Genomic DNA, 18,232 nt, shown 5'->3' with positions numbered 1-18,232 from the left:
CTCACTGACATTGACAGGTGTTATTTTTTGCTGTGGTGACAAATTTGTTATTGAGAATCAAGGAATTTCAGTGGTATTGGCACTACCAAATTTCTGGTATCTTGACATCCCTCCTGGAACTAAAGGATAACACTATACAACAAATCTTTAAACATCAGGTCTGTGCTTCAACAAATCCACCTATAAAGCTTTGTATACTGTGCAGGAATCTGTCCATACATGTGTAATGATAGGAAAAGCATCCACACATATCCACACTATCTGTGCAGTATTTATTTACTGAGGCAATCAGTCAGAGTCCTTTCTGAAGACAGAAAGCTGTGTACAAAGCTTTCCCCATCATTCTTCATTCCAACCTAGCTCCAGCACCATCAACAAGACTTCATCTGCTGACTGGTGATTTTTATAAACAAGACTTTATATTGGTATGAAATGAGTGATTATCAAAAGAAATGTTATCAATCTGCAACTCCTGCTGCAACTGTCTAAGTACATCCACACTGCAGACAATGAGTTGCCAGTAAGTACACCTAACGATATCTAGAGACTCCCACTGACATAAAAAAAGGGGTGGGCAATTTAGAAAAACATTACCATCTGATGCAAATGCACTACAAACTACAGCCATTTCTCTGACTTAACATCTAGTCAAAGTGCAGATGTGTTGTTTTGTATTGTATTGAATGTAGCTTCTTTAAGTGCATCTAATAAAGTGGCAACTCAGTATGTTCACTGCAGGAAAAGATTAATTACTAAGGTCTTAATCCTCACAGCAGTTGGTTTTGAAAACAGAAATGTCTGCCCTATACTGACTGCTGGGGTGAGCCCCCCCCCCCGTGCCCTCTGGCTGCATCTCTGATCTCACCTCCAGGCTGGGAGGCGTGCAACACCACCTGGATAAGCTGCGGCACGTCGAAGTAGGCAGCGTAGTGCAGGGCCCTCATGTTAGTCCAGCGTGAGCGAAGGTTAGGATCAGCACCCAGGCCAAGGAGCTGGCGAGCAAAGCTGGCTGCTGTGTCTGCATCACCTGGGGAGGAGGGATATGATTACGTGTTTTGAGAAGGGGGAAGGGGGGGTGAGTAACAGACATTATAGCCGTCTTCACATATGAACTCTGGACAATGTCCAGAGAATCACTTGTCCTTTCACACATGCAGCACACAACCAGAAATTGCCCATGTGAGACGTATTCACACCTACTGGAAATACTCCTGTTTGGTTTAGACGAGGGACGGTGCATGGGTAGAGCTGTCATTGTCTCTGGACAATGACGGGTCTATTCACACATCCCCTCAATCGGAAATTACACAGACTTTGTACTAGGGTGCTGGAGGGGTAAAGTCTGTTTAATGTCCCATTCAACTGATTTGGACATTTGCGTTCACACATACAGCTCCTCCAGATAATGTCTACAAAAGTTCAGGGTTACAGTGCATGTGTGAAAGCAGCTTATGTCAGCTCTAGAGTGTGTTTAACAGTACTGATGAATAACAGTGCTTACCAAGTCATAAAGGGTTACGTTCAGTTGTGAAAATAGAAAGATAAACTGACACTGAGACAAGACAGTAGATGTGTGTACACTTTACAGTCCACCTGAGAGAGTTTATTCAACACCACTGTCAATACTAACCAATGCCTGGGGCCCCAGCCTTGCAGCAGTAGTGCAGGAGGCTCATATCTGTCAGTCCATCTCGATCATTCACACCGCAGCCTCTCTTTAGGATCTGTGCAAAGACAAGATATGTAGTGCATCACTAAGGATCTGGTGTCACTGTGCAGAAATATTACATAATGGGCTATAAAGTGAAGCTCAGGGACACAGATCTGATGAATGACAAGCAAGCTGGGACTCTCTTAACTCTACTCCTCTTTAAAATTGGACCAAACCCATATGAACAAACTCAAATTAAAACAAGTCATTTATTTATCAAGGGTAGCATTTATTGAGTGAGAGAAAATAATAGGCTGCTTTTACCCTTGAGACAAATGCTTCCCTGCACAATTTACTGCATTGCAGCTACTTTGTGTAACTCTGGGTGGAGGTGTTTTGGGGTGGATTGGCATGACCTCAACCAACCAACCAAAAAATAGAGTTTCATTTTATTCAAAATATTCTGGTGTTTTCAATTATCATATTAAGGCTGCAATGACGACGTCAATGTTCATTTGACTTGTCAACGATTGAATTAGTTGTTTGTGGATTATAACAAATAAATGCATGTAAGTACAAACAGAGGAGAGTTTTCACTAAGGCAAGGTAATTAAACAGTATCAAAGCATATGCACAGTAAAACCATCCAGGATGGCCTCACCTCATTGCCGATAAGGTCAATGTTCTTCTGAACCTGGGGCACCCACTGCCTGAGCACAGCGAACAGCTCCGGTATTGTGGTGGTGGGATCCAGAAGAACCTCCCTGCACTGCAGCTCACTGGGGTCAAAGAAGGAGAACTCTGGAGGTGGAAGGAGGGACAAAAACCGCAGACATACATATCTACTGTAATGTAATTCACCTTGATTAGTGAAAATAGGAATCCAAAGCTTTATGTTCCTTTTCCTCCTGCATATGAGGAGAGCATGCAGTGACTCCTCTACCATTGACACTTTTATTTATGTTATTTAGCAAATTTATGTGCACTTGTTTCATTTCAGCTCAGTGTGACAGTCTCTCCTGCGTTTTGCTATCATTTATGGTCACGTTTCCTCTCTTCAGTGGAGCAGAGGAGAGACAGCCTGACAACTCATTACATTAAGTGCAACCCCACCAAAAACATCATCATCATCCTTGGGGAAATACTGGCATGTGTGAAACCCTTAATTAACTTTCTGCAAATTTGATGTGACAGTGGATGGCATGCCGTGAGTTAGGGCTGCCCATGACCAAAGATTTTCCTTGTTGACTGGCAGTGAATCCATTAGTTGACTAGTCTTTTTCATGATACTGATTTAATTAGTTAGATATATATTTTTGGGGTGCAAATGGTTTGAGTCCAGGGCTGATAAAGAGTGTTATAAATAACATTGTTAACATTGTGCTACATTACAAAAAATTCCAAACCCTAATAATGAGCCTTTGAAATATAAATTTACAAGATAATGAAAGCTGGCTATTTTAATTACACTGTACATGTTAAGCCCATCTAAGGACAAAAGTTGAAAATTAGCCAGAGCTAGCCCTACCATGAACCATAAGAAGCATTAGCAAACCTGACTAAGTCAGAAAACAAAAAAGTTCGGCCTACTACCAACTAGGCTGGGTTCAAGACTTTTCAGATTTTTCGTCCCATCATGATCATCATTGTTTCAGACATGATTATTACTGCTTGTCTCTTGATTCATCTCACCCAGTGCTGCACTGATCAACAATCAAAATTTGCCATCAGCTGATCATTATTTCAACTACATGATCAAAAAAGCAGCGGAAATGTTTTTAAAGTTTCAGTCATAAAGCATGTGATATTGAACCTCTTCAAAGTCTATTCAGTTACATAGAGAGTGAGTTAATTAGCCTGAAATGTGACACACCTCCCTGGGTGTATGTACTCACCATAGTCACTGGGCATGGGTGCAGAGGCCACCTGGTGGATAACCGGCCGCTGATGGGAAGAGAGTGCAGTGTGGCAGCCCAGGACGGTGTCCCCCTCGACAGGCTCTGAAACATCCTCCTTTGTCATCTCCCCCTCAGGGCCTGTGGCAGGAACAATATTAGAAGTCCTATTCTGAGAATACAAGTAGGTCTAATCTCAAAGTAATGAGAACTTCACTTCTTTTATGAGACATGACTACACTGAAGTGATGCTGGTGATCTGGTTTTTGGATGTTCGTGCTTTAAACCCTGTTTCTCTCTGGCACTATCCCACTAAATCAGTAAGCTTCTCAGTATTTCTACTAACTGCATGCTACTCAGAAAACTGCATTTGATTTAACCTCATAGTGGAATTTATTGGATAAGAAATAATTATGCAGTATAACATCACAATACCTATAGCATTAATATTGTTCACATTAGAGTAATATTATTATTCACTTTCACATCACAATTTCACAAGTGGATATTACAGCTTCTGATTCTGCACTATCGATGCAATACTAAAGATTGCAATTGTTACATAAAATTACAAATTGCAATACAATTTCTAATTATAGGGCACCACAGATACTGAGGTATAATGAGGCCATGTGCAGTACAGTAGAGAACTAAATACTTATGGGTAAAGACACATCTAAAATGTCAAACCATCAAGATAATCTGATATATGGCTTTAAGGATTACAGATTTAGAAAATCCGAATTAGACTTGAAATAAAATTCAACTGCCATAAAACAAAGCTTGAGTGATGGTTTTAGCTTTCCTACAGAAGATCTTAAAGATAGGTCTATTGTGAACATATGCTTAAAGAAAAACAGGAAGTTAGGGAAATGGACGGAAATTTAAAGACATTGAACACACACAGAAACGGGCGCGCACACACACAGGCCTAAGCCTGGAAAGACAACACTGATCCTAAAATCTGCTGGAGCAACCAACACTCACTGTCGTCTTCTCCTTCATCATCTTTCTCGTTGATGTCCATGAGAGCCTCCCAGTCCAGCTAAGTTCAAATCAAGAGATACAGACTGGGTCCAGCAGAAAACCTAACCAAGCTGCTCCCCAAAATAACCAAGTGTATTGAATGTCCCCTCCTCAATCTCCAATAACACCCCCCATCCCCCTCTGATTATACCTCGTTGATGCCCTGACTCCCATGTCCAGTTACTATTTACAGCCTGCACACTTTCAAGGGATAGTGTTCTCAGTTCTGACTCTGACCAGCTGGAATGTCACTCTCACTTTCCAGTCATGTGCACTGCTGACCCTACTGCCACCTCATCTGACTAGTCAACCATTAAGACCCACAATGCAGAGAATGTGGATGGAGGGTGACAGTGAAAACAAAACAAGACTAAAAGGGCAGCAAAGTGGTGGTTGTGACTTGGACAAGTGCTCTTCACAGTAAAGGCCAATGTCCAATACCCCTTGAGAGCAAGCATCCACCCTACCAACTCCATAAAGAGAGGGATTCTATTGAAGTGTCCCAGTAAGCCATGACAATGTGACAGTGAACCAGCATGAACAATACCAGGACCCTGACATTGAAGCAGCTAAATGGAAATCAGCCACGATTCATTTTATTATTTACATGTCTGCTTTTCCTGCGGTGACATGTCAAAATGTCTCCTGTGAAAAAAGTCTATTGTACTTCTCATTTTATATCTGACTATCTGGCTGCATGCTTGGGTAAAATGGTGTTATTTTGCTAAACTGTTTTTATTCTGAGTTCAGATTGATGGGGATCAGGATGCAAGTAAGGCTATAAAATCAATTTTCAAGTAAAAGTGCTACATGGCAGCTAGCTTTACTGGCATAAGATGCAGATATTAACAATAGAACTTCTCATAAATCCCAAATAAACCAATACAAACAATGCCACTGAGACAATTTCAAATCCAGGGCCAGCTCAGGTTTTGCACATGACAGCACCACATACAGCAGCACATGCACTGACTAAGTGTTTTCTAGCACTGCTACATAAGTCTGCAGGAGGATATTAGAGAAAACTACACACATCACAAACCAAGTTCAGACAGCACTGAGTTTGTAATCTTAATTATTTTTAATACCTGGACTGATCTGTTAAACATAAATTGTCATTTGAGTCAGTCGTTCAGCACCAACCTTCATGCCGTTAACCCAGCTGAGAAGAGTGAGATGAGAGGTTCCCTGTGCCTCTCTGAGGCCACTGACTGGCTGTCTAGAGATTAAAAGCTTGCAGTGTGACTTGGGACAATGGCCTACTTTTGCAATAAGCCTCTCTCGTTTGTGTGACCTCTGATGTCATCCTGCTCCAATCCTCACAGCTGATACAGAGACAATGTTGTGTCATATTTAGGACTGATTTCTCAAAACATTTAAACAACCATTGCTTGCTATCCAGCTGTTTTGACTACCCATAGTGTATGTTAATATGTTAATCTATTAAATGCCATGTTCAACACAGCATCATTAAAAGACATAGTTTGTTGTAAGATTGTGGCAATGCACACAACCATAGTTCATTATATGGATAAAATATAGAATTAAAAAAATAAATCAAGCTCATTTGAATGATTAAAATACGGTACAGCATATGTTGTACTGCGAATTCCTGGTTTTGTTTCAGCATTTTGGAGCTCAGGTTCTTAACCTTGAAGCCCCTACACATAAAACGCCCAACCACAGGTGTTTTCAATTGGCCTTATTAGACACCCCTATTATCATTTTATTTGTATATGTAGTTTGGTGATATCCTGTAACTGCCAGCACCTCCTCCTGAGGAGAAGTCTAATCAGCCTGTATTATTTAAAACACCTGTGTGCATCCCACTAATTTACAGGCAAACATTCTTTAAAGTTTTTCACAAAAAGCTATTGTTGTACAGAAAAATAACTATACACAACACAGTAACAGACACTGGGCTGATTAACTGATGATAATCTTGGGCTTATTTTAATTTATTGTACACTTTACCACAGTTTAACGTCACTATTTCCTATATCAAGCTAGCTTTAGCTAACGTTAACTAAACAATCACAGTCAAAGAGGTGAGTGACCACTCCCTCATCTCTCACACGTTCGTAGCACTGAAGACAGCTGCAGCTACGTTAGCTCATCAGATGTCTTAACACTCAGATATTATTGATTTCCCCATTAACTTCTGCTGTTAATACAACTGTTATTTTGCCCAGATAGCTCACAGGAAACTGTTAGCGGGCTAGCATGTTTAAAAGCCGGTTCGGCTCAGAGACAGATAACTGACGACACATGCATTTTAGTTGATGCCTAGCATTAATGAACACATAGCAGCCACTGATTTTATGCTCATGTATTGTGGAAAAAGTTGCCAAGAGAGATGAAACACCTTCTCACGCTAGCCCTTACGTTAATGATATCTAGCACAAATATTAGCCCAAGCCTTCTAGCTGCTTAAAATTCACTTTGCGACTAGAAACAAAAATAAATATAATTTTAGACAACTAACAGCACATAAGAAATATTAACGTTACCTTAGCCTTGCTGCTCGTTTCAATTCGCTCATGGGGAAAATGACTAGAAAGCCAGAGGCTGATTTAATTTCCGTCAATTGTTCTGCTGTGCCACATAGCTAAAGTTCATCCTGTTTCAGCATTCAGGCTTCAGAATAAAGGCGTCCAAGATACACTTCCGTTCTTCAAAATAAACTACAACGCACAAGCATGTCAGATAAAATAAGGGTGACCGTTTGAATGGCGTCGTATGGTTCTGATTCAAATACAATTTACAGATTAAATGTTATTTTAAATATTTTAAACATTTTCAAATACTTCAACAATAATTTCAAAACCTTCAAATGTGTATGATCAAGTATAACATAGATTTTTTTTAATTTTGGAATTCACAATTACTTAGCAAATACACTGCTCTATGAGATATGACTGGGACACCCACTTTGCTGATACTTCTACAGTATATGCACACAAATACTATGTCATGTTTGCAAGTATAACAAAGTGGGACAATTTTGCCCCCCTTAACATTTACCGCCACAGTCCGGGATGCTATGTGCATACCCATCTTTCCATCCAAGAGACAATTTCCCAGGGGTAGCATGAGAATGTGTGGGCTGAACACTTCCCATGAATTCAGAAAGGCTACATTTAGGGCAGCTTCTCCAGTGGATGCCGGTTTACATTGAACCTGATGACCCCACAGCACCTGTGGTTGCCTCTCTCTCAGACCTTGCTCTTTGCTGGTTGACACCAGTCTCACTGGTTCAAGTGTAGGTCTGCTCCAAGCAGTCAGAGCTATGACCAAGAACTCTGCACATCAGGGCTAAAGATAATTGCAAGTAAGCACAATATCTTACCAACAGTTAGGCCTAAATAATAGCACCAGGCTATAAGTTGATTATTTGATTATATGATTCAGTGTAAGATGCATTGTAAGAAACATTAGATAGATAGATAGATAGATAGATAGATAGATAGATAGATAGATAGATAGATAGATAGATAGATAGATAGATAGATAGATAGATAGATAGATAGATAGATAGATACTTTATTCATCCCCTAGGGAAAATGCATGTCTCCAGTAGCTCATTGGTTATAATAATAATAACAGTTAATAATAAATAAACAATAATAATGAAATGAGTCCACTGTCTTTGGCTGAGTTGTTGTATAGCCTGATGACAGTTGGGACAAAGGATCTCCTGAACCTCTCTGTTCTGCAGCACAGTGAGATGAGACATTTGCTTCTGTAGCTGCTTCTCTGTCCTGCCAGAATGTTGTGCAGAGGATGGTTGGTATTGTACAAGATGGCCTCCATCTTATATTGTACGTGCATAAAAGCATAAAAGAGTACTCTGGCCACCACTGACTGATAAAACATGTGCAGCATTTCACTGAAGACGTCAAAGGACCTGAGCCTCCTGAGGAAAAAAAGCCGACTCTGCCCTAACTGGTAGATGGCATCCGTGTTCAGGGACCAGTCCAGTTTACTGACCAGGTGCACACCTAGGTATTTCTAAGTGGTCACCACCTCAAGGTCCTTCCCTCTAACGGTGACTGGCTGAAGGGTGGGCTCAGACCTCTGACGGTCGCTGACCATCTCCTTGGTCTTGGAGGTGTTCAGAAGGAGGCAGTTGATTTGCTTCAATTTTTTTTTTTTTTTAATTGTCTTGATTTTGAGTTCATCTGGGAAAAAGACCAGTCCTGCCAAAAATCCGTTTGTCACTTGTGTGTTAATTCCGTCGCTACACAATATATAGTCGAAGTACTGTTACTTGCCCTCAGCTGGTGAAGACAGTGGAAGCTACAATTGCCTGAACACTGTTTCCATGGAAACGTAAACAAAACGGCTAGCAGTGATTGCTTTACACACACTCCGCATGAACCACGGTTTGCTTAACTTTTTGTGCGCAATAACTGGTTTTACTAAGTGAACAGCTGCATTTACTTTTTTTCTCCAGCCAACCGAATGGACTTGAGCAACGTTAGGCGTGTATCCTCTGCAGGCTACCGGTTGCCGGAACGATCCAATGGAACTAGGCCGATAGCGACCCAGCCACCGGCGGACAGGACGCGCTACGCCAAAGGAGACGCGGTGTCCTTAGAGCAGAATCCAGATAAGAGTGATTCCGTTAAACAGGACCGAGTGTGGAAAGAGCTGGTGTGGAGAGAGAGGAAAGGAATCAAGGAGTGGTGAGTATAACCTTCGCAGATAATGTTCAGTGAGGAAAATCAAAGAGTGGCACATGCCACAAAACCGTCGAAATAAGATCCAAGACTTTATTTCTAACACATTTAGTGGCTGGCTACAAACTAAAATCATCATTTATAAGTTTTTAGTTTATAGTCACTGAAGTTAAACGGTCTTAGCCTAACTAATACATTATGGTCCACAGGGAGAAGAAGTGGAACTTTCTCAAGAACTATGATCAGATGGTAAGAAAAATGCAAACTATGTACTTGCTCAAAAGTTGGTTACTTTTGAAATAGGGCTACTTTCAAAATAGTATATTTAGTATTATACCTGATTTCCAGAGCTACAATTCTGAATACCTTCAAATAAATATGCTTCCATAACTTCAGCCTGGCACCGAAAACAAGAGAAATATTTGCCAAATTTGGTCATTATTTGTAGTGACAAGAATGAGATGCAACACTGAGCACTGAAATTTAAAAACTGACCATTGATGTAAACATTTTTAATATCTGCAACAAGTGTTATGCTGCAGCAGTTATCTAAAATATTATTATTCCCTCTAAGTTCTTTATAATGGTACATAAACATGTCTAACTACTCAGTGGATTATTATTTTTTATGACAATTTTGTAAAAAAGCATCCTATGTGGTAATTTATCACAGAATAACTGCCTCTTTTGTCAGGTAAATACAATGTCAGCTTTATCTGCAGTTCATTCTACAGCTAAATGTTGCCAGGAAACCTCTGACTGTGGTTTTACCCCTTTGTGTTTGTAGGGACAGCCGAAGTCAGAGGAACCTTTACCCAGTTACGTGTCACTCTTCTCTGATCGAGTCCCCAACACCACCAACCAGATGTTAGGCAGCAGATTGTCCACTCCACTGGGGAGTGAACTGGTAAAACTGGACAGGCTATTACTCTTATCTGGAAGCCATCACAGGCGCAAGCAGGATCCAGAGATGCTCCCCTTCTAGACCACTCTGAGAATGAGTCACTTCACATCCGGACCTCTGCACATAAGGGTTTTTTAGTCTGGACTCTGCAAAGCTTTGACTGTGCTGTGCTGTTTAGATTAGATTTAATGTTGTGTTTTTTGTTTGTTTTTATTTGTTTGTTTGTTTGTTTTAAGTAAAACGCTGACATCTACTCAGAAGCCATATCAGGGGAGCAGTCAGGAGTAATAAGAAAATGATAGCTTGCTGTCCTATATGTTTTAATTTACCAGATTAGTTGTAATTCATGTATCACCAAATAAAGACAGGTGAGAAGGGAAGACATCAGTAGATGAGATCAGGTCATCTGAGCTCCATCAGGTATTTAATCAGATACTTGATAATCCAACAAGATACCTGATCAAATTTGGATGAGTTAAAGGTTGTATCACCACTACATTTCTCCCTCCCAGAAACCCGAGGGCTCAAATAGTGTTGGGACTCAAAGATAAAATAAAATAACAGAAAAACAGAAAACATAAAGCTTAAAAGCATCTAGGTGGATGTAGATCCCTAAACAAACAAAAACAAGAAACAAATAAAAAACATAGCATATAGTCTGACAGCAACTATATCAGAAGAATTTTACCATATGAGAATCTTACTCACTGATATACTGATATATATTTTATTTTGGTATGAAACTGGTTTTATTTTTTTATTTAAAGACCTAAAATGGCTGTTACACACTGTAAGATGTTGTCCAGGACCTAAGCCATTGTTCCATGGTGGAGCCGTGGAACTACACTGATTTCATTTTTGTGATTTTCATGATAATGGAGTTTATGTAGCTGCACTTAATGGGATTGGCAGCATATCTCAGGTTTTTATTGTAGTTGCCTCAAAATACCATTCTGTATAATGTTATGTTGTTATTCTGTACAATGTTATGTTGTTATAAACGACATGTTGTTATAAACAACATAACTGCCCCTCTTGTCCAAATTTGAATTGATTGTTTTTCTACATTATAATCAAAGTCAACACCTCATTGGAATAAAGATTTTCCATTTCAAAGTCTCTGTGTACTGGGTGGATTTTTGTTTCGTTAAAAGTAGGAGATAATAACAAATGGTCAATCAGTACATCAGATTAAGACAATATTATGCAATTTAAATGCCAAACTTGGAATAATTCCAGGTTAAGAGTTTACTTAACCTTAGTATGCTTAAGTTATCTACGCCTCATAATGTAGTTTCACGCATGTTGAAGTGCATTCATTCAAATGAGACGGCAGGAAGAGAGGAACATCACAAGTTTCAAATTTTGCACAACTTGTGCACAACAAGCCAATCAGCTTCCAGTGGATGTATGCGGAAGTGAAAGAGGATGCCGGCTGACAGGAACCTGCGTCAAGGTAACAGAACCATAAAGGAAATCAGAGACGTCCACCTTCAAAATAAAAATCTATCTCGATATTAACTTATTATTATAAACAATGAGCTACTGGACACATGCATTTTCCCTAGCGGTGGAATAAAGTATCTATCTATCTATCTATCTATCTATCTATCTATCTATCTATCTATCTATCTATCTATCTATCTATCTATCGATAAACATTTGTTTTATTTTTGTACCATACTGTGGCGCCATTTGGTTTTACTTAGTTTTATTTTAAAAATGTCAAACGGAAGTCACTTCTAAAGTATGCCACCTTTACACTAGTGAAATCGTAGCAGCAGCAGCATCATCTGGCTGCTAGTTGTGTGAGAAATCCTGTGAGATCCAGTGATCTGAAGTCCAGGTTTTTATCCAGAGGATGCAGTCAGACACGTTACTGCACGTGGCCAACTTCAGCACACTGTTTGTGTGCATGGTGCTGAAGTTCCCGCAGATCTTTGTGCTAATGCGAGCGAAGTCATCGACTGGAGTCAGCCTCAACAGTCTTCTGCTCGAGTTGATCGGGTATGGGATTTTTAGTAAAAGCTGTTTGAGTTGTGCGGGCATGAATGGAGGCCTTTTTGTTGTGTGAAGTGTGCTAAAGTTGGTGATTAGAAGGGAGAATTAAGTGGGATCGATGCAGCAAATTACTTCTACTTTACTTCGTATTCAGTGTTATATTAATGTGATCTCTTCCTGTTCAGCACCGGCTGCATCCGTGGTGTAGACAACCACACCGCCAAACTCCATTTAAAATATGTCTAATTTATTGTGGCCTTGGTTACAGGTGAGGGCGTACATGTTTACATATTTACATATTCTTAAACGTGATATAAAACAGCTATTGAATCCCTAATAGATAATGGTAAATTCTACATAAATCTGAACCACCCCTTATTTAATAATACCTCCCTCTTTACTACCTTGGCGGCGTAAAAGGAAGGCAATGTGTGTGCACGTCGCATCAGCATATCCATTATTTTCTAGACTAAGTGCTAAATAGGACATACAGAGATTGTCTCCAGGGGGCTCACTGGCTGAGTTTTGACGCACAAAATAATCCCACTGAGGTTTAACACTAAACAATTGTGTTTTGTTTACAAAGCTGTAGATTTTGGTTGGATTACTGAGCACAGGGCCTCAGTTAGGTCTTTTTGTCCCAACATCTGTGTTAATCAGCTGTGCTGTCTGATGCTAAATCAGTGCAGTAGACTCATTCTTCAACTAATTCTCATGCATTGAGCAGGAAGTGTGGATTGAATCTGTGTTAAAAGTTGAATGTATATAGATTCACTGTTGTTTGTGTTTACTAGCCTGTAAGGCTGTATAATTTCTCAGTGTTCTGGCCCTCTTCGGTGCCTGGCAGTAGCTGCACTGTCCTAAACGTCTCCACTATGTTGGTGAGCGATAGCCTGCTGTCATTGTGCATGCTAGAGTGAAATAGCCAAGCCTTAAAGCTGCACTGGGTAAGATGTTTATGCAGTGATAAATTTGTTTTATCGGGTTAAATTACAAAGCATGGCTTCTATCCAGAGAAGTATCTTCCCTAGTTAAATTGGAGCACATTCACTCCTGTCATCCCTAATGGATCTCTGGTCTTTGGCATTGTCATTGGTGGGAAGAATCTCCTTTCATATTATGTGACCACATCTTAAAGGGGCAGTAAGTAATGATCTATTACCCCATATAGCATAAAAGCCCACATTAAATCAGCAGGAAGTCCAGTTTTATTCATCAGTACCTCTGATGGTAAAATTATTCAGCCCTCCTGTCCACGAGCAAAAACTGTTCAAACATGGTCAAGTCTGAATCTGAATATTGCCAAATCTATCTGTCATTTATGTCGATTACAAACCAGCTCTGGTAATGTGGCAAGTCCTGGTTCAGAAACACCTTGATGAAATTGATAGCTTACTTAATGATCCCTATGTGTGTAAAAGTCAAATAAGCAAATAAAGCAGTGGTTCCCAAATTTCTTCACATCACGACCTCTAAACTGACACAAATAAGACCATGGACCCCATTTGAGAAGATTTTGTCCCAGGGCCCACATTCTGATAAGATTTTAGTTTTTACATGTTTAATTACAGAAGGTTTCTGAAACCCATGACCAAAGTATTCATACATCCTGTCATTGTGTTACTTATTATTAAATTATAGTGAAAATAAATCATTCCCCTTTTGCTTGGGACCCCCAGGAGCCCCCTCAAGAGTGGGGGTCCCAGGAACCCACTTTGAGAACCACTGGTACTGGTACTCAGGCTGTTGAACGTGAACACGCTATGTGCAGTTCACTTGCCACTGCCTTCCAGGATTTGGGGATAAATCAGGAGTTTGACACTGCTAACATGTGAAATTATCTTGTGCAGCTTTATCTTGGATTTCGTTCTGATTGTTTATCATCATTTATCTTCGACTTCACCCTGTATAAGTTTGTCCGCATCTTTGCCTGTTCATAGAAACACACATCAACAGTCCGTGAGCACGAGCATCCAGCTGCATGTTAGCTTGGTAAACAGGATCTTCTGCTGTGGAGTCTCAGAAATTCTTTTGCTGGAGACTGCTGAAGTTCTAGCTTCTTCAGTTTGTTCATCACGTTTGAACATGTTTATCCAAGCCACTTCCATTAAGGAGTGACTTGAACATTGACTGCTACCGTTTGGTTCTCAAACAGTCAATGAGTCGGTCATACTGTAAATGCTTCAGCATTGTATGGATGGGTGGCACGGCAAATGACAATCCTCCTCACTTCATCGCATTTTGAGTGTTTTTGTTACTTATGCTGTTGAGCAATGTTTCATCTGAATCAGTGCTGAACATTTTAATACAACGTCATGACCTGACACCATCTGCTCTACAGGTTCATTGTGTTTGTAACGTACCAGATGTACTATGACTACCCACCTCCAACATACCTGGAATATCCAATCCTCATTGCTCAAGGTGAGTTGTCAAAAGGTGCCAGTTATAATTTTGTAAGATAATATGTCATTTTTTCATATTTACTGTAGTAACTCGCTTCTTGATTCGTTTATTTTTCAAACATAGTTCTAAATACCTCACGCTTCTCTGCACAGTCTCTGTCTATTGAAATCAAACACGGTGATTTGTCTTGTTAGAGCAAAGCAGAGCATTAAATTGGCCGATGGTTTATTATTATACATAGGGATTTGACAGTAAATCAATAGATCATGTGTATGGTTGATGTGCTCAGTAACCGATGTCATGTGAGAATGTCATAGTATGATCTCCGTTTGTAACCCGTGAGAGCTACAATGACAGATTACATCCGAACTACAGAGGAGTCAGATTTCTTATGTCTTTGAAAGTTTTGTAAATGAGAAATATTAGCTTCTGAACAAGTTAATGAGACAGTGAAAACTTATATCAGTGCCCCATGAAATAAAAATGAAACCCAGCCGTGTGAAACATGCAGCCCATTGATCATTTGGCCTAAACTCTTGTGTTATTATAACCTGCCCTGTGTCTTCAGATGTCATTCTCCTGCTCCTGATTCTTCACTACAGCGGCAGCCTGCGGCAGAGCCTCATCTACGCCTTGGTGTATCCTTCCACTGCACACTGTCACTCTCTAATGCCACTGGATGTGAAATTGAAGAAAATTAATGACCCATTGGCCTTTGTTGATACCTTTTTTTTATGTCACGTGTTATTGCCTTAACATAATGTGTTCAGGTTTGTCGGAGGCTGGAGGCTCCTCACTGTGGAGAAGTGGATCATAGATTTGGCCATGGTAATAAATCAGTGTAACATCACTCAAGTCACAAAATGTCAGAGAGTAATCGAAGGAATGACATGTCATCCGTCAGGAGTAATGAGGTGGAGGTTTGAAAAGAAACTTATCCAGACCTCATTGCACCTGGTGTATCTCAGGAAGACACCCACACCTTGCTGGTTAATGAGCGAAATTACATTTTTGCATTTAAGTAAGTAATGCTGCAGGTGTTTGTCCGCTTAAAGTTTTTAGCTACAAAAAGTGTTTGAAACCTTTTTGAAATGAAGCTCAACTAAACAGGTCATGAGATCATGTGAGCAATAATGTACGGACTTAATCTACACGAGGATCTCTCCTGACTTCCTGACTATCCTGCCTGACCTCCACTCTCTTCTCAGAGCCTGTGCACGTTCATCAGTGCAGCCAGTAAATTCGCCCAGCTGCAGTGCCTGTGGAAATCTAAGGACGCCGGACAGGTTAGCGCCCTCTCCTGGGGTATGGCTACCTACACGTGTATGGGTGAGTGCACTGGACATGAGAACCCAGTTTCTTCTCTTCCTCTCCCTGTCCAGGCTCTGAAGCAAGTTTTTGTCATTTTTGTTCATTGGATTTCCTGTGTTATATTTGTCATACCTTTTCCTTTGGAAGCCCATTACTGACACATTAGAACAAGAATAATTGTCATTTATGTGCAAATATTTAAAAAAAACAATCTGTAAACACTATATTATACTTAGCTCTGGTTTGCAGCTTACATCCATGTCTGTCCAGAGTCATATAATGTACAGTATTTAGTGCACAGAGGGTCTATACAATCACCACAGGTTGAAGGTGGGAACCCAAGATTAGTGTCACCAGTTCAGTATCCAACCAAATGTGAAATATTCTTCTGTTCTTGAGTTACAGCATTGATTAATGGCCAGGAGTGTCTTTGTTAAACAATGATCTTACAATGAAGTTGACCTTTGACCTTCTTGATATTAAATGTCATCACTTCATCACTTTATCCTATTAGACATTTGTGTGAAATTTTGTCAGCGAATGAATTTTTTGCTGTGGTCAGTGATGTTGAACTTTGACCTTTGACGACCAAAATCTAATCAGTTCATTCTTGAGTCCAAGTCAATGTTTGTGCCAAATTTGAAGAATGGGACAGACAGACAACCTGAAAACACTCCTCGCCGTCACTGAGGCAGAGGAAGTCATGAAATACTTTACCAATTTATGAGACATTCTTCTTCTCCCTAAAGTACTATTACTGTAATGTTTCAGTTCATGAATATGTATCACACTATTTACTTAGCTCTTAATTTAATAAATCAGCAATTCTACGTTTCATTAATTAAATATTACACTCTCTTGGATAATGAGGATGTCACTGACTCGGCTTTCTCTTTGTTTCAGCGCGGATCTACACCACCACAGTGACAACTGGGGACATGCAGGGTAAGTCAGACTGAATTACAAATGACTGTGGGATCTGTAGTATCCCAGAAAAGAATTTTTAATGATCTCTTCAAATTACAGAAGGAAGATTTGTTCTCTAAACAACAATCGTCATGATTTTACAGAAGTTAATTATTTATTTTTTTTTTGTGGTTCTGGTGTTCTGCAAAGAGGAAACCAGGTGTGCACTGATAGGTGACAGGAGTGAGAGTCCATAAAAAGGCAGCCTCTGGTTGCTCAGTCACTGGCCTCTAGCATGTAAATAGTCAAAGCTGATGCCTATGCTCTCCTGAGGTTCATTTTGTTTTGGACAATAGACTTTTAAAACCTTCTCTGGGATGTGGTTTGTAGCTTTTACATATTTTCAGAGGAACAAATACAGTAAATTTGCAGTGTGAAATCTCAAACAGGACTTGCCTTAGCTGTTTCTTTGTTTAACAAGAGAGTTTCCATTCTAATGAAAAGGCCAAATATTTCTATAAGTACTGAACATCTTGTCAGAATTGCAGGTGAAAGTGAACCAGGTTGCTCAAAGAGAATCTGGTTATTGATAAAGGCCAAATGAATGAAAAGTACAGTGCACTACACTACTTCCTGTCCATTCACACAGGAAGTAGTGTAGTGCACCAGACATACAAGGGATAAAATGTGTGTGCAGGTCAAAACAGCCACTTCTCAGTCTAACACAAATTTGGCTTTTTTCAATCTGAAGCTACATTTTCTGCAGAGGTGAATGTCTCATAATTTTATATAGAGAATCATTATTGATAAAACCTTAAATGAAACCTGGTGACTATTTCAAGCTCTTTATAATTCACTTGAGCAGCTTCGAACTTGCAGATTCTTCAATAATCAGTGTAGAGACAGTTCAGCTTTATTCTAATGATACTCTCCCTCTGTCACAGTCATGGTGCGGTTCATCGTCATGACCTTGCTGAACCTGTGGGTATTGCTCACCGTGCTCTACTACCAGAAACACAGCAGCAGCACCAAGAAAGAAGACTAAGCTTTAAAAGATGAATCCTGGGGCTGACTGCGACATCACCACGCTGATCCTCACCAGAGTTCACACAGTTACTTTGGACACAGCCAGTACTGAAAAACAAAACTGACGCAACGGTTATGTCAGGCGCTTTGTAATACTTACCCATAAAATGTGCTTTTTATATTGTTTTTACCTCAGTTTTATACCCACTCATTTCTTTTTATAACATTCCAGAGACTAGATATCTTCTTCATACTGTATGGGAAGAAAATGTAGTATAATTTGAAAGGACAGCACCAGCCAAGTATATCTGAGATCTTCCTCCTCAGGATAAAAAGATACAGTATTTTGAATAGCTTTTAGAAATATATAGTTCTTTTTCTGAACTATTTAATAAATCAAACCTTTCAGCTTCTTACATTGTGG

At 39.8% G+C, this 18,232-nt stretch overlaps 3 protein-coding genes across 6 annotated transcripts in view; 2 read left to right on the top strand and 1 right to left on the bottom strand.

Annotated features, from left to right (window-relative positions):
- LOC111656300 (CAP-Gly domain-containing linker protein 4) overlaps positions 1–7,176 on the bottom strand; it is a 68,067-nt gene extending 60,891 nt beyond the window's left edge. For all 3 annotated transcript variants that reach the window (XM_023407967.2, XM_023407963.2, XM_023407965.2), the window contains exons 1-6: positions 7,083–7,176; positions 4,534–4,591; positions 3,547–3,687; positions 2,313–2,452; positions 1,631–1,724; positions 866–1,027 (exon numbers count right to left, since the gene is read on the bottom strand). In XM_023407967.2, coding sequence (XP_023263735.1) covers positions 866–1,027; positions 1,631–1,724; positions 2,313–2,452; positions 3,547–3,687; positions 4,534–4,573 — 577 coding nt within the window. In that variant the 5' untranslated portion in view covers positions 4,574–4,591; positions 7,083–7,176. The remainder of the gene's footprint in view (positions 1–865; positions 1,028–1,630; positions 1,725–2,312; positions 2,453–3,546; positions 3,688–4,533; positions 4,592–7,082) is intronic.
- On the top strand, positions 3,649–11,230 carry cimip5 (ciliary microtubule inner protein 5). 2 transcript variants are annotated; one of them, XM_023407969.2, is made up of 4 exons: positions 3,649–3,730; positions 9,029–9,260; positions 9,464–9,503; positions 10,042–11,230. In XM_023407969.2, exons 2-4 carry the CDS (start codon positions 9,037–9,039, stop codon positions 10,237–10,239), a joined length of 462 nt encoding a protein of 153 aa, XP_023263737.1. In that variant the 5' UTR covers positions 3,649–3,730; positions 9,029–9,036; the 3' UTR covers positions 10,240–11,230. The 2 variants fall into 2 exon arrangements, with proteins under 2 accessions (XP_023263737.1, XP_023263738.1); XM_023407970.2 differs by lacking the exon at positions 3,649–3,730 and having other exon boundaries at positions 8,953–9,260.
- A 700-nt stretch (positions 11,231–11,930) lies between these two features.
- On the top strand, positions 11,931–18,224 carry slc66a3 (solute carrier family 66 member 3). Its single transcript, XM_023407953.2, has 7 exons — positions 11,931–12,165; positions 14,501–14,583; positions 15,134–15,203; positions 15,336–15,393; positions 15,774–15,894; positions 16,780–16,821; positions 17,727–18,224. Exons 1-7 carry the CDS (start codon positions 12,020–12,022, stop codon positions 17,825–17,827), a joined length of 621 nt encoding a protein of 206 aa, XP_023263721.1. The 5' UTR covers positions 11,931–12,019; the 3' UTR covers positions 17,828–18,224.
- The last annotated feature ends 8 nt before the right edge of the window (positions 18,225–18,232 follow it).

The sequence above is a fragment of the Seriola lalandi genome, unplaced genomic scaffold (assembly GCF_002814215.2).
Source record: "Seriola lalandi dorsalis isolate HSWRI2012SDOR001 ecotype SW California unplaced genomic scaffold, Sedor1 jcf7180002054352, whole genome shotgun sequence".
Taxonomy (NCBI): domain Eukaryota; kingdom Metazoa; phylum Chordata; class Actinopteri; order Carangiformes; family Carangidae; genus Seriola; species Seriola lalandi.
This window is presented reverse-complemented; position numbering and strand designations above follow the sequence as displayed.

Coding starts and splice junctions, on each gene's coding strand:
- cimip5 (XM_023407969.2), top strand. CDS start 9,037: ATGGACTTGAGCAACGTTAGGCGTGTATCCTCTGCAGGCTACCGGTTG. Junction 9,261..9,463: donor AGGAAAGGAATCAAGGAGTG/GTGAGTATAACC, acceptor TATGGTCCACAG/GGAGAAGAAGTGGAACTTTC. Junction 9,504..10,041: donor TCAAGAACTATGATCAGATG/GTAAGAAAAATG, acceptor TTGTGTTTGTAG/GGACAGCCGAAGTCAGAGGA.
- slc66a3 (XM_023407953.2), top strand. CDS start 12,020: ATGCAGTCAGACACGTTACTGCACGTGGCCAACTTCAGCACACTGTTT. Junction 15,204..15,335: donor AGCCTCATCTACGCCTTGGT/GTATCCTTCCAC, acceptor TAATGTGTTCAG/GTTTGTCGGAGGCTGGAGGC. Junction 16,822..17,726: donor GACAACTGGGGACATGCAGG/GTAAGTCAGACT, acceptor CCTCTGTCACAG/TCATGGTGCGGTTCATCGTC.